Genomic DNA, 15778 nt, shown 5'->3' with positions numbered 1-15778 from the left:
GGGCATGGCCTCTGCTACCTCTGTGACCTCAGCCCCTACCACTCTCCCCCATCACAGTTCTCTGGACCCCCTGACTTTCTGTTCTGTGAGTAAGGCAAACCATCGGGCCCCCTCCCAACCAGAAGTGGGCTTTCCCCATCTTCCCATGGCTGGATCCTTCTAATATTTAGAAGAAACCGTTCTGATAAATCCCTCATAGGGACATTTCCTGAACACCCAATGATATAGGACGCACCACCAGCCCACCAAAACTAGACACCATTTATCACATAACCCTCTTTTATCCTACTTAAATTACCTGGATAGCATATAGCTGTCACCACCTCCAGTGCCTAAGGCCAAATATAAGACCCATGAGAGCAGGCTCCTCATCTGCTTTTTCACTATTGTTTCACTAAGACCAAGAGGAGGTGCTTAATAATGGTGCTGCATGAACAGCTGTTTTTCATATGCTGTGTAATCTCAACCTGAGAATCAATAGGTTGTTTCTATCTGTTCTGTTTTTATAGCAGACTGGAGTGTATGAGTATAAGGTCTTTGGCGTCCTGGAGGATTGCTCACCGGATCTACTTGCAGATGTCTATATGGACTTAGACTATAGAAAACAGTGGGACCAATATGTTAAAGGTGAGTGACACTTACAATTTAACAAAACCAGTTAGAAAGTAGAATCTAATGTTATTTATTCTAGCCAGCAGTAAGCAAAAGGTTTAATTTTTACGATATTATGTTTCATTTTTAATTTTGGCATATATGTCTTAAAGTTCTAGGTTAAAATGTGACTTTGCTAATCTTAGGATTTGCTCCTTGCATATATTAGAGTCACTCTCCAGTTTGCTCTGAGGGCTGCTTTGTTCTTATTATAATAAGTTTGTTGTCATCTCATAAACCTAGGTGGTCATGGAAGGCTTCTTGGAGGAGGTGGTACCCAAGCTTTGTTTCAGAGGTTGAATCAGAGTTTTATAAATGTCAAGAACACCTATATGTGAAGAGGTGAGAGGGTGAGGGGGTGAGTGGATAAAGGGCATTTGAGGTCTAGGGAATAGCATGAGTAAAGTGAGGAAGGCATGAAACAACAGGAAATATTAAAAAACTGTGAGCAGTCAGGTGCTATTGAGTTGCTGGGGTAGCAGAATCTGGAACTAGGGTGGGAGGAGCGTCCAGAGCCCCAAGGGCCTAGGCTGGCCACCTGGCTACACTTCTTAGGTTTTCACTAGAAGTGAGGGAGAATTATGAGAAGCATTAGATAGGGCTCTTCCTGCCGCTTAGAGTGGGGAGTGGCCTCTGCCATCCCAGTCACAGCGGGATAGATACGCAGCAGCTAGCCCAGGGACACAGAAACCCTGACATACCCTTGCTGTGGTCAGGAATCTTAGTTGCAAGTAACCAAGCACTAACAAATGTCAGTGTAAGAAAAGGAGAAAGCGTTTTTTTGTTGTTGCTGTTCATGGAATTGAAAAGTGCATAGATGTCTGGCTTCCAGGTGAGCTACATCCAATACTTTATATCTCCAGCTTGACTGTGTTTTCTTCTTTGTTGACCTCATTCTCAGGCAGATTGTTATGTCATGGCAAAGTTGCCACCAGAGGGTGCAGGCTTACATTCTAACCATGTACATAACCCCAGAGGAGTAGGAGCTTTCCTACTGATGCAGCCAGAGTCCCAGGGTTGGCTCTCATAGACTCAATATGGATCATATACTTACTTCCTGGGGACATTTAGCATGGTTTTGGGTCACTTCGTGCTATCAAATAGCCTTCCTATCTAGGGGGAATTGTGATGCCACGTATTCAAGGGAGAAGCCACAAGTTCTCTGTCCATCTCCCTAGCAGACATCGTTCACTTGTGTGCTGTAGACGTTGGCAGAGCCTCTGATGTGTGGTACTTGGCATCAGCGTTCCACACTATGGAGTATGGTCCAGAGACAGCAGTACTTTGGCTTCTCTGGAGCCATCCTGAGGTTCGAACCGAACTCTGGTCCTCCTAGAGCTTCTGTAAACTGCACGGGAGCCTTTAAAAAAACACTCGTTAGGGCCTCCCTGGTGGCGCAAGTGGTTGAGAGTCCGCCTGCCGATGCAGGGGATACGGGTTCGTGCCCCGGTCTGGGAGGATCCCATGTGCCGCGGAGCGGCTGGGCCCGTGAGCCATGGCCGCTGGGCCTGCGCATCCGGAGCCTGTGCTCCGCAACGGGAGAGGCCACAACAGTGAGAGGCCCACATACCGCAAAAAGAAAAAAAAAAAAAAAAAAAAAAAAAAAAAAAAAAAAACACTCGTTGGCCTAAACTTGCTAGAGTGGCAAGCCAAGACTCTGTCCACACATGCCTTCCCTAAACTGATCACCTTGGCCATGTCTGGCCCAATATCCCACCCCTATAATTAACGCCGAGTCAGTCCTGCTTAAACCACATAGTGAAGGAGAAAAAGGAGATGCTGGTCCAAGAAGCGGAGAGCCACCGCTGAGCAGGCAAAGCAACAGATGTCCGCTCCTTCCCTTCCTCTCAAGGGCATCTTCAGCCTCCTGTACCAGTGGGCTGGCAAGCTCTTTACCCCATGGTCTGCTTCTAATAGATTTCATTTTTTCAAAAGCTAAATTAATTAACACATTGCCACAGTTAGTATCTCCTCAAGGGACTCTCTTGGTTCCTTCAGCAGCCTTGGTGTAGCGCCTTCTCTAAATGGTTAGTTAGAAGCTTCCTGCACAGCGTGGGGGCAGAGGCTGCACACTTCATGGCATTCCTTTGCTATCTCCCTACAAGAGCTGATGCTCTATGCACTATATGCATGGTGGATATTAAGGAGATTTGGTCCCCGTAGCTGTGGTATAAAGCAACATAGGAGAGAGGAAAGAAAGTTAGGGTTAGCACAGTTAAGCAACTTTCTAGCTGTTTAGAAAGGACACTGCCCTCTCTGGAAACTTCGTTTCCCAATTGAGCACACTAGACTGGGTCGCTCAGTCCCAGGACACCTGTAATATGTCAAGAAATCTAAAGGGGTGGGGGCGTAAGGACACAACAGTAAAATATTTGATACTCTAGTGACATCTGGTGTTTTCCCTGAATTTTTTTTTTTTTTTTGCGGTACGCGGGCCTCTCACTGTTGCGGCCTCTCCCACTGCGGAGCACAGGCTCCGGACGCGCAGGCTCAGCGGCCATGGCTCATGGGCCCAGCCGCTCCGTGGCATGTGGGATCTTCTCAGACCAGGGCATGAACCCGTGTCCCCTGCATTGGCAGGCGGACTCAACCACTGCGCCACCAGGGAAACCCGGTTTCCCTGATTTTTAAACCTGAAAATTTATTTTTTAATGCCTAATTTTATTTCACTGCATTTGTTTGAGAGTGTTGTTTGTGCTATATGATGAACAATTTTTGCTGGGTTCCTTAATTTTTACTCTGTTTTTTATCTACTAAACTCTGCCCCTGGGCAGCAAACTTTCAGTGGTAGTAAATCTGATTTTTCTAGAATTCTGTGCCTTATGAGTGAGTGGTTTATCATCCCTACAGGATCATCATATCAAAGCTTCTTGGTTTTTTTTTTTTTCCTGAATTTTTGAATTTTATTTTATTTATTTTTTTGAACAACAGGTTCTTACTACTTATCCATTTTATACATATTAGTGTATACATGTCAATCCCAATCTCCCAATTCATCACACTGCCATCCCCCCACCACCACTTTCCCCCCTTGGTGCCCACACATTTGTTCTCTCCATCTGTGTGTCTATTTCTGCACTGCAAACCGGTTCATATGTACCATTTTTCTAGGTTCCACATACATGTGTTAATATACGATATTTGTTTTTCTCTTTCTTACTTCACTGTGTATGACAGTCTCTAGATCCACCCATGTCTCTACAAATGACCCAATTTCGTTCCTTTTTATGGCTGAGTAATATTCCATTGTATATATGTACCACATCTTCCGTATCCATTCGCCTGTCGATGGACATTTAGGTTGCTTCCATGACCTGGCTATTGTAAATAGTGCTGCAGTGAACATTGGGGTGCATGTGTCTTTTTGAATTATGGTTTTCTCTGGGTATATGCCCAGTAGTGGGATTGCTGGGTCATATGGTAATTCTATTATTAATTTTTAAGGGAACCTCTATACTGTTCTCCATAGTGGCTGTATCAATTTATAATCCCACCAATAGTGCAAGAGGGTTCCCTTTTCTCCACACCCTCTCCAGCATTTGTTGTTTGTAGATTTTCTGATGATGCCCATTCTAACTGGTGTGAGGTGATACCTCATTGTAGATTTGATTTGCATTGCTCTAATAATTAGTGATGTTGAGCAGCTTTTCATGTGCTTCTTGGCCATCTGTATGTCTTCTTTGGATAAATGTCTATTTAGGTCTTCTGCCCATTTTTTGATTGGGTTGTTTGTTTTTCTGATATTTAGCTTCATGATCTGTTTATATATTTTGGAGATTAATCCTGTGTCTGTTGATTCATTTGCAAATATTTTCTCCCATTCTGAGGGTGGTCTTTTTGTCTTCTTTATGGTTTCCTTTGCTGTGCAAAAGCTTTGACGTTTCATTAGGTCTCATTTGTTTATTTTTGATTTTATTCCCATTACTCTAGGAGGTGGATCAAAAAAGATCTTGCTGTGATTTATGTCAAAGAGTGTTCTTCCTATGTTTTCCTCTAAGAGTTTTAAAGCATCTGGTCTTACATTTAGGTCTCTAATCCATTTTGAGTTTATTTTTGTGTATGGTGTTAGGGAGTATTCTAATTTCATTCTTTTATATGTAGCCGTCCAGTTTCCCCAGCACGACTTATTGAAGAGACTGTCTTTTCTCCATTGTATATCCTTGCCTCCTTTGTCATAGATTAGGTGACTATACGTGCATGGGTTTATCTCTGGGCTTTCTATACTGTTCCATTGATCTGTATTTCTGGTTTTGTGCCAGTACCATATTGTCTTGATGACTGTAGCTTTGTAGTGTAGTCTGAAGTCAGGGAGTCTGATTCCTCCACCTCCTTTTTTTTCCCTCAAGACTGCTTTGGCTATTTGGGGTATTTTGTGTCTCCATACAAATTTTAAGATTTTCTGTTCTAGGTCTGTAAAAAATGCCATTGGTAATTTGATAGGGATTGCATTGAATCTGCAGATTGCTTTGGGTAGTATAGTCATTTTCACAATATTCATTCTTCCAATCCAAGAACATGGTATATCTCTCCATCTGTTTGTATCATCTTTAATTTCTTTCACCAATGTCTTGTAGTTTTCTGCATACAGGTCTTTTGTCTCCCTAGGTAGGTTATTCCTAGGTATTTTATTCTTTTTGTTGCAATGGTAAATTGCAGTGTTCCTTAATTTCTCTTTCAGATTTTTCATCATTAGTATATAGGAATGCAAGAGACTTCTGTGCATTAATTTTGTATCCTGCAACTTTACCAAATTCATTCATTAGCTCTTGTAGTTTTCTGGTGGCATCTTTAGGATTCTCTACATATCGTATCATGTCATCTGCAAACAGTGACAGTTTTACTTCTTTTCCGACTTGGATTAATTTTATTTCTTTTTCTTCTCTGATTGCCATGGCTAGGACTTCCAAAACTATGTTGAATCATAGTGGTGAGAGTGGACATCCTTGTCTTGTTCCTGTTCTTAGAGGAAATGCTTTCAGTTTTTCACCATTGAGAATGATGTTTGCTGTGGGTTTGTCGTATACGGCGTTTATTATTTTGAGCTAGGTTTGCTGTTTGCCCACTTTCTGGAGAGTTTTTATCATAAATGGGCATTGAAGTTTGTCAAAAACTTTTTCTGCATCTATTGAGATGATCATATGGTTTTTATTCTTGAGTTTGTTAATATGGTGTATCACATTGATTGATTTGCATATATTGAAGAATCCTTGCATCCCTGGGATAAATCCGACTTGACCATGGTGTGTGATCCTTTGAATGTGGTTTTGGATTCTGTTTGCTGGAAATTTGTTGAGGATTTTTGCATCTATGTTCATCAGTGATATTGGTGTGTAATTTTCTTTTTTTGCAGTATCTTTGTCTGATATTGGTATCAGGCTGATGGTGGCCTCCTAGAATGATTTTGGGAGTGTTCCTCCCTCTGTTATATTTTGTAAGAGTTTGAGAAGGATAGGTGTTATCTCTTCTGTAAATATTTGATAGAATTCACCTGTGAAGCCATCTGGTCCTGGACTTTTGTTGGTTGCAAGATTTTTAATCACAGTTTCAATTTCATTACTTGTGATTGGTCTGTTCATATTTTCTATTTCTTCCTGGTTAAGTCTTAGAAGGTTATACCTTTCTAAGAATTTGTCCATTTCTTCCAGGTTGTCCATTTTATTGGCATAGAGTTGCTTGTAGTAGTCTCTTAGGATGCTTTGTATTTCTGCGGTGTCTGTTGTAACTGCTCCTTTTTCATTTCTAATTTTATTGATTTGAGTCCTCTCCCTCTTTTTCTTGATGAGTCTGACTAATGGTTTATCAATTTTGTTTATCTTCTGAAAGAACCAGCTTTTAATTTTATTGATCTTTACTATTGTTTCCTTTGTTTCTATTTCATTTATATCTGCTCTGATCTTTATAATTTCTTTCCTTCTGCTAACTTTGGGTTTTGTTTGTTCTTCTTTCTCAAGTTCCTTTAGGTGTAAGGTTAGATTGTTTATTTGAGATTTTTCTTGTTTCCTGAGGTAGGCTTGTATTGCTAAAAATTTCCGTCTTAGAACTGCTTTTGCTGCATCCCATAGGTTTTGGATCGTCATTTTTTTTGTTGTAATTTGTTTCCAGATATTTTTTTATTTCCTCTTTGATTTACTCAGTGATCTCTTGGTTATTTAGTAGCGTATTGTTTAACTTTCATGTGTTTGTGTTTTTTATGTTTTTTTCCTGTAATTGATTTCTAATCTCATAGCGTTGTTGTCAGAAAAGATGCTTGATATGATTTCAATTTTCTTACATTTCCTGAGGCTTTATTTGTGACCCAAGATGTGATCTATCCTGGAAAATGTTCCATGTGCACATGAGACAAAAGTGTAATCTGCTGTTTTTGGATGGGATGTCCTATAAATATCAATTAAATCTATCTGGTCATTTAAAGCTTGTGTTTCCTTATTAATTTTCTGTTTGGATGATCTGTCCACTGGTGTAAGTGAGGTGTTAAAGTCCCCCACTATTGTGTTACTGTCGATATCCTCTTTCATAGCCGTTAGCAGTTGCCTTATGTATTGAGGTGCTCCTATGTTTGGTGCATATATATTTATAATTGTTATATCTTCTTCTTGGATCGATCCCTTGATCATTATGTAGTGTCCTTTGTCTCTTCTAATAGTCTTTATTTTAAAGTCTATTTTGTCTGATATGAGTATTGCTACTCAAGCTTTCTTTTGATTTCCATTTGCATGGAATATCTTTTTCCATCCCCTCACTTTCAGTCTGTATGTGTCCGCAGGTCTGAAGTGGGTCTCTTATAGACAGCATATATATGGGTCTTGTTTTTGTATCCATTCAGCAAGCCTGTTTCTTCTGATTGGAGCATTTAATCCATTCACATTTAAGGTAATTATCGATATGTATGTTCCTATTACCATTTTTTTTAATTGTTATGGGTTTGTTTTTGTAGGTCCTTTTCTTCTCTTGTGTTTCCCTCTTAGCGAAGTTCCTTTAGCAGTTGTTGAAGAGCTGGTTTGGTGGTGCTGAATTCTCTTAGCTTTCACTTGTTTGTAAAGCTTTTGATTTCTCCGTCAAATGTGAATGAGATCCTTGCTGGGTAGAGTAATCTTGGTTGTAGCTTCCTCCTTTTCATCACTTTAAATATATCATGCCACTTCCTTCTGGCTTGTAGAGTTTCTGCTGAAAAATCAGCTGTTAACCTTATGGGTGTTCCCTTGTATGTTATTTGTCATTTTTCCCTTGTTGCTTTCAATAATTTTTCTTTGTCTTTAATTTTTTTTCAATTTGATTACTATGTGTCTCTACGTGTTTGTCCTTGGGCTTATCCTGCCTGGGGCTCTCTGTGCTTCCTGGACTTGGGTGGCTATTTCCTTTCCCACATTAGGGGAGTTTTTGACTGTAATCTCTTCATATATTTTCTTGGCTCCTTTCTCTGTCTTTTCTCCTTCTGGGACCACTATAATGTAATGTTGTTGTGTTTAATGTTGTCCTACAGGTCTCTTAGGCTGTCTTCATTTCTTTTGATTCTTTTTTCTTTATTCTGTTCCTCAGCAGTGAATTCCACCGTTCTGTCTTCCTGGTCACTTATCCGTTCTTCTGCCTCAGTTATTCTACTATTGACTCCTTCTAGAGTATTTTTCATTTCAGTTATTGTATTGTTCATCTCTGTTTGTTTGTTCTTTAATTCTTCAAGGTGTTTGTTCTTTAATTCTTCTAGGTCTTTGTTAAACATTTCTTGCATCTTCTAGATCTTTGCCTCCATTCTTTTTCCAAGGTCCTGGATCATCTTCACTATCATTATTCTGAATTCTTTTTCTGGAAGATTTCCTATCTCCACTTCATTTAGTTGTTTTTCTGGGGTTTTATCTTGTTCCTTCATCTGGTACATAGTCCTCTGCCTTTTCATCTTGTCTATCTTTCTGTGAATGTGTTTTTTGTTCCACAGGCTGCAGTATTGTATTTCTTCTTGTTTCTTCTGTCTGACCTCTGGTGGCTGAGGCTATCTAAGAGGCTTGTGCAAGTTTCCTGATGGGAAGCAAAGCTTCTTGTTAATAGACACCAAAGAGGCTTCTAGATGCAATAACTTCTTTTTTTATTATTATTTTTAGAACTTTATGAAAAAGAATGCAATGGAGAAGCAGTGGTGTACTGGCAAGTCAAGTACCCTTTTCCCATGTCCAACAGAGATGTATCCTTTCCAAAAGCACACCATTACTCAGCTTTTGAAGTGTTTCTGTGTCCCATGGCCATCACCCAATGGTGGTATGTCCAGCAGGTGTGGACAATATTGTCTTTGACTCTTGCACAGACATCTGCTACAGCTGTTGCTTCCTGTGTGGCTTTCAGGTTTCCGGGCCTGACCACGTGGAGCATCTGTAATTGTGGTCACAGGAGGGCAGCTCATAGCTTCCTGAAAAGTTTTCTAGGAAATCCTTGTGCCAGAGAATTGGGGACCTGAAAACAACTTTTCATAAAGAGTATTCAATACACTCTCTCAATCTATACGAAAGGAAGTAGGGACCCAGAGAGGCAATGTGACAGAGGCCCACACTCAGGTGGTTAGCAGCAGACTAGGGGCTGGGACTCAGGCCCCACATTTCCAGCTCCCTCCACCTCCCTTCCTCCTCGAATATTGGATCTGGACACTGTGTGTGTGTTTCTTCCCCTCAGTTTCCTTGATTATGATATGAAGCAGTTGAATGGATGTGAGGAGTCTTAGCTGACACTCCAAGGCTCTATGAGGCCCCCTTAGGGCCAGCCTGGGGGGCTTTGATGGACATTTGCTGGGTGGGCAGATGGGGTAGAATATAGGTGGGGACAGGTGAGATTTCCACTCCACTGTTCTCTTCAATCATAGCAGCTGAGTGTTTTACACACTGAATTTCCATAAATAATCCTTTTAACAAAGGGTCTGTGGAGGTAAAAGAAAAAAAAACTTGGAAACCACTGAACTGGATGATCGCTGGAATGTTTTTTAGCTCTAATATTCTGTAAGTCTGTATGTTCCTAAACAATTGTTCTTTAGAAAGAAAGGGGGCATGGGGGTGGTTTGTGGGTATTGTTCCTGTGTGTTTTGTGTGTATGTGTCTACCCTGGCCCAGCTAGATTACAGACTCCATAAGGGATTATTTCTGGCACAATTCCCACAGACTGCTAAATACAGGTGGTAGGTATTTCAAGAAATTGTGGTTACTTAATCCCTTAGATTTTATGTTGCTTTCTCTCCTCCTTCCAACAACTGTGCAGGGTAGGAGCCATCATCCCCATCAGTCAGGGAAGGAAACTGAGGGAAAGGGAGGTTCAGAACCCTGCTCAGGTTCTCATCAGTTTCTCACCACTAGTGGGTGGCAGAGGCAGGCCTGGGCCCAGGTCCAGCTGTGACCAGAGAAGGTGATCTGGACCAGGGCAACACCACTTTCTGACCTCATGTGGATACTGCTGGGGGCTATTCTCAGGAGTGGATGCTTGGTGCTCCTTGAAGTTTGGTTTCATTTGCTTTCCAGTGTCACACAGTCCCGTAATGAGTTTCTTAGTCCTTGTATATACACATATGTCTCTCCAACAAGGGCTATTCAATTTTTAGATTAGAGAACAGTGTAATGAAAAAGAACATTAGTTTTGGAGGGAAGGATCCCAGGTTAAGTGTGCGCTCATTTCCTGGTTTGCTCTGTGACCTTGGAAAATGCCCTTCAAATGGGCCTCAGTAAACTAGGGGTTCTCCACTCATAGACTGTGTGCCATGCTGGACCTTCCAACCCTTCAAAGAACTCTGTGAAATGGCAGTCAATATATCAAGTTAATTTTTCCTCAGTGGAGTGTCAGGTGATGCCTATCACATGAGCTAAGCAAGGTGTGGGACCATATTTGCTGTGAGGAAAAAATAAAAGACTTGGGAGAGAAATCCGGAGCTAAAGCAACTTCATTCCTTCCCTAAAACATTTAAGAGTTTTACTCATCAGTGCATAGAGAGTGGGGGCAATAGACCATCCTGCAAGGTGCCTGTGGGAGGGGCAGCCCACCGTGGGTGCAGTAGAGCCTCCGAGCTGGTCTGGGGCTGTGGTCACGGCTGTTGCAGTAAGTGTAACTGTGTTGTACTTACAGTGATTGTTTGGATTATTTTAGGCTTTAATTCCTTCTCCTGTGAAACCTAAAATTCTACTATTGGAAAGTCTAATGAACACATTAAAGAGCTGAGCCCTCTGTAGCTATGAAAATCTCACCAGGTTTTGGAGCCTAATCGTGGTTCAAATTCAGGTTCCATCACTTCAGCTGGGCTATGGGGTCTTCAGCAAGTTTCTTTACTTCTCTGAGCCTCAGTTTGGTCATTTGTAAGATGGGGATACTTATGTTGAACTTACAGGGACTTTCTCAGGATCAAAATTGATGCTAACTGTAAAGCACACGATGCATGTATGTGGTAAGGGCTCAATAAGTGGTGACTCTTGTTTCTTAAAATCAAATCATCTTCCCTATAATAGTGCCACAGACATAGTGGTTATTCTATAAGTGTTTATTAAGTTGAAATGGCTTCGTGATTCTTGGTGAACCAGAACCAGCAAGGGCATCTGCCTACTAAATATTCAGGTATTCATGTGTCTTCCTATGATCTCCAGGTGTAAGTCACCCTTCCTGACCATCCTCTGTGCATAGAGGTCAGTGATGAGGGCTTAGGGAGAGGACAAAGAGCAATGGCCCCATTGTTTACTGAGGGCTGCTTCTGCTCTAGTCTCTCTCTAGAGCCCCCACCAAGTCTGCCTGCAGGGCAGTGGTACCGTCTTTTCTTTCAGAGGGAAACCAATCTCAGAAAAGTTGAGTAACCAAACCAGGATCACACAGCTGATAAGTGACCAATCCTCTGAGATCTCATTGCCTTCTTGGAGAAACAAGGAGTGGGTTCCCCACATAACTAAAAGCAGCAGGGAACCATTCACAGGTGGGCAATACATGCTCTCAAATAAGAACACCAGTTGGAAGGAGCTATGGTTTTGCAGGGCAGGTAGGCAGACAGGGCAGGAAGTGAAGTAACAGTGCAAGGGAGCAAATACCAAGTGGAGGAACAGAATTATCTCCCTTTGCTTCTGGCTTGCGGGCTTTCCTTCTGCTCATCTGAGGTGCTGGCCTTGGTGTCGTGCCTTGACTGGTGGTGTGGTACGTCTATGTGCGGCAGCGGCGAGAGCTGGACCATGAAGGACAGAAGATCCACGTGATCCTGGCCCAGAGCACCTCCGTGCCACAGTTTCCAGAGAAGTCGGGCGTGATTCGGGTGATGCAGTACAAGCAGAGCCTGGCGATCCAGAGCGATGGCAAGAGGAAGAGCAAAGGTAAAAAGGGGGCACATGTTGGCGCACCAGCCAGGGCCACCCACGTGAAGGCCAGGCTGACTGCAAGGCACATAAAATGCAGGATGCTTATTCCCTGAGGTCAGAGACTGGGCACGGGTGCAAAAGAAACAAGGGAGGCTCACTTCACCACAGAAGCTTGTCTGCAGTGCAGCGTGGATGTTTAAATCTGATCAATTCATTCTTTACTGACTCTTGCATCGTCCAGATGAAATCAGAACATCCAAGGGAATCAAAATGTTTAGAAACTCAGTTCAGGCTGGTCCTGTCCATGCACACACTGGCCAAGGTGGGGCAGGAGGGCTGGTGGGACCATCTCTGAGGAGGCAGCTCCTGCTCAGCAAAGACCCAGGGACTCAGGACCTGCCTGCCTTGAGTTCCAGCCTCTGGAGAGAGGCTGGGAGGGGTCCGTGCGGCCACCTGCTGGACTGGAATCAGTGTGGCCTCGAGGCTGTGGCAAAATCTGAACTGAGTTGTGACGTGTGTTAGATCTGCTACCTTGGGCATGTCACCCCACTCTTCTGCGTCACCATTTTATCATTTATAAACTGGGGTTCAATTTTATCAACTCCTTAGGATTGAGATGATTAGTGAGAGAAATAATAAAATGAGAGACTATCCAAGTCTAGCACTTGCCAGGCATTTAATAAATATCAGCAGAATGTGCCTTGACTGTTTTCCAAAACGTTTACATGTAAGTCTCCCGTACGGCAAGGCAGAGGGGCGAGTCCACTTGAATTCCATGTCACCTCCCTCCTTACTTTCGGGACCTGGATATGAAGGTGGAATGTTTGCAAGGTTTGTTATTGTATCTTTCTAACATGTTTCTTCCTTTTGAATTGTCCTTTCTTTCCCTCTCTAGTTTTCATGTATTACTTCGATAATCCAGGTGGCCAGATTCCGTCCTGGCTCGTTAACTGGGCTGCCAAGGTGAGATGCCAGGAGGCAGGAGGGGAAGTGTGTGTGACGAATGTTGACTCAGCCCGTGGAGCTGTCAGGCTGGGGAGGTTGCTGTCGCAGGCCTCATGATGCTCTTGTATGAGACAGCTCTGTTGAGTGGCTGTGGTTAGGACTGGGGTTGCCAATACCCAGCACAGAGGCTGGGACAAAAGACAAATAATCTTTACCTGGAATGTCAGCCCTCCCTGCTTTGCTCTGAGACCCCACACCAGGATCACAATAGCCTACCCCTTGTAGGGACAATGGTGCCTGTGGATCCTCTATCTGCTTATGGAGGAGTTAGGCCAACCTGGCCCAGGAGACACCAGCCATGTCCAAGCCTGGGGAAGCCTTCAGTTTTTTTAATGGTTATTTTGTTTTTCTGTAAGGAGAGGGAACCACAGTGGTACCCAGATGACTAGAAACTGCCTAGGACCTGGAATCATGCCAACCATTCAGTCTGCTTTATAAGGCCCTACTTACTGGCTGGAAGGCTCACCAATTCCCTGGGAGAGTGAAAAAGCACATAGGTTTTGAGTCAAACACGTGATATTTTGAATCCTGGCCTTGTTTCTGACTGTGTAATCTAGGAAAGCCATCAATTTCTTCCCTCTTAAAAATAGAGATGGATATTCCCACCCTGTAGAGAAGGAGAAAATAGAACAATGTTTGGAGAAAGTCTTGAACAACGTTCAACACTAACTAAAGAATGACATATCCTGCCTCTTGCCCCCAGTCCTTACCATTTTCTAATTCTGTAAAGTGAGTCCTTTCTCTCACTTCTTTGGAAGAATCCCACAGCCTAACCCAATCTCATTTTTGGGTTTTCTTTTTCTTTTGAAAAAATGGTGTCTTAGAAATATCTTAGCTTTTTATTAGCAGAAGTTAAAATATACAACAAGGTCTTGTAACAGTGGCCCCTGCGGTTCAGCCTTACCTGTGCCCTGCATCTCACCTTTTGTCATCATCTGTTGGAACGCTCTGTGGAAATCTGCTCGTGGGCCCTATTGTCATATTTAGTACTCCCAAAGCCATCTCCCTTTACCTTTGCCACATCCCGAAGAATTAGGAATAATCCCTGTGAGGACATAGAAGTGACAGTCTCCTTTCCTTTGCAGAAAGGAGTTCCTAACTTCTTGAAAGACATGACGAGAGCCTGTCAGAACTATCACAAGGAAACCTAAGGGAGGGAATTGGGAGCCTTGTGTCCATGGAATGATGTCTCCGGAAGCGCCACAACCGCCAGCGCTCAGCCTGCCCTTCACTTTTTTGTCCTCAGAGACTTGCACGCTCTCCAGCATGTTGTCCCCAAGTGTGTTTGCCTGACGCCCAGCTTCCTTTCCCACTCTTCCTTCCCCAGGACCCACTGCCTTCTTCCACTGTTGAATGTGGGTCAGATTAGGGAAACTTTTGCTTGTTTATTTTTAAAAAGGGGAGTCCTGGGCTTCCCTGGTGGTGCAGTGGTTGAGAGTCCGCCTGCCGATGCAGGGGACACGGGTTCGTGCCCCAGTACGGGAAGATCCCACATGCCGCGGAGCGGCTGGGCCCGTGAGCCATGGCCACTGAGCCTGCGCGTCCGGAGCCTGTGCTCCACAATGGGAAAGGCCACAACAGTGAGGGGCCGGCATACCGCAAAAAAAAAAAAATAAATAAAATAAAATAAATAAATAAATAAATAAATAAAAAGGGGAGTCCTCAGTAAGGAACACAGTCAATCCATTGTGCCATTCTAGGGAGATCTTGGGTGGAGGACTGACAACACCATCTGAGAGTGACTGATCCTGGCAAGCTGGCTCCTTCCCACATGTGCTTTCTTGCAACCCAGGGGGGTGATTTCCTGCTGAAGTTGCATTTTCTTCAGAACTGATGCTCAGTGCACCAAGACTGGAAGATTCATGTCCATTTGCCTTATGCTTTGCTGCCTTGATTTGAGGATAATCCACTAAGCCTCTCCCCATTCCTGCTTGTGGAGGATCATGAGCTGTTTTGATTTTAAACCATTTTGGAAAACGTTGCAGGCCTGACTAAGTGTATAGTGTGATAACAGTTTTTTCTCATCACCCATGTCTGGGTTTCTCTCTTTCCCATATGCCACTGGAGAAGGCTGTCTGTACCTCACTAGCTCTGCATTTTACTGGACACTGAGGCATCAAGACAGCTCTGGCAGTTACCAGAAGCCAAGCTACTTTGCACACAGCATTGAGATAACGTGTCTTTTTATGCAATTTCCCTTCTAGAATGTTTGGAGACGTTGCAAGGATAAGAGTTCACAGCCAGGGAAATACTAATTAGTGGTGTGGTTGACTCTACCTAAGTTTTCCACCTCTCCCACCACCACAAGACTTTCCGTTTCCTACTTTTCTCTTGAATTTTGGAGGGAAAGATATTCTGTGGACAAAGGCACAGCCTTATAATCTCAGGGAAAAGGTTTAACCACTGTATGTGATGGTACCAAACATTGATTAAGGGGCATAAAAATTCGGGATGCAAAGCCGGAGGCAGGGGATTTATTAATTAAAATGATACTCCAGGCTCTGTAATTTCTCTCTGGAAAGGGAAGTACATTGAACACCAAATAAATACAGAGTGACTTATACTTGCCCTGTCTCCAGTCTCCTTCCTGCCTTGTTCCTTCTGTGAGAATAAGTCTGTTAGGTCTCCTTGGTTTGCAAGTCACATCCAACCTAACTTATGGACTTGAAGGAATTTTAGGCTCACTTACATGCAAGGCCAGGTGTAGAGTGGTCTCAAGTAGGGGTTGATACGGGTGCTCAGACTGGCGTTAGGAATCAGCTCTGTTCTCCTTTAAGGTTTCTTTGATTTGGGGCCGTGTTTGGTGACAGGATTGCTGCTAATAGCAAATG

General features: G+C 43.1%; 1 protein-coding gene across 1 annotated transcript in view; it reads left to right on the top strand.

Annotated features, from left to right (window-relative positions):
* The window catches only part of PCTP (phosphatidylcholine transfer protein), a 28171-nt gene extending 12661 nt beyond the window's left edge, over nucleotides 1-15510 (top strand). The window contains exons 2-6 of the mRNA XM_060080490.1: nucleotides 510-627; nucleotides 8745-8824; nucleotides 11786-11957; nucleotides 12838-12905; nucleotides 14033-15510. Coding sequence (XP_059936473.1) covers nucleotides 510-627; nucleotides 8745-8824; nucleotides 11786-11957; nucleotides 12838-12905; nucleotides 14033-14098 — 504 coding nt within the window. The 3' untranslated portion in view covers nucleotides 14099-15510. The remainder of the gene's footprint in view (nucleotides 1-509; nucleotides 628-8744; nucleotides 8825-11785; nucleotides 11958-12837; nucleotides 12906-14032) is intronic.
* The last annotated feature ends 268 nt before the right edge of the window (nucleotides 15511-15778 follow it).

The sequence above is a fragment of the Mesoplodon densirostris genome, chromosome 18 (genome assembly GCF_025265405.1).
Source record: "Mesoplodon densirostris isolate mMesDen1 chromosome 18, mMesDen1 primary haplotype, whole genome shotgun sequence".
In the NCBI taxonomy this organism is placed as follows: domain Eukaryota; kingdom Metazoa; phylum Chordata; class Mammalia; order Artiodactyla; family Ziphiidae; genus Mesoplodon; species Mesoplodon densirostris.
The sequence above is the reverse complement of the archived record's forward strand: the minus strand, read 5'-3'. Positions and strand labels throughout refer to the sequence as shown.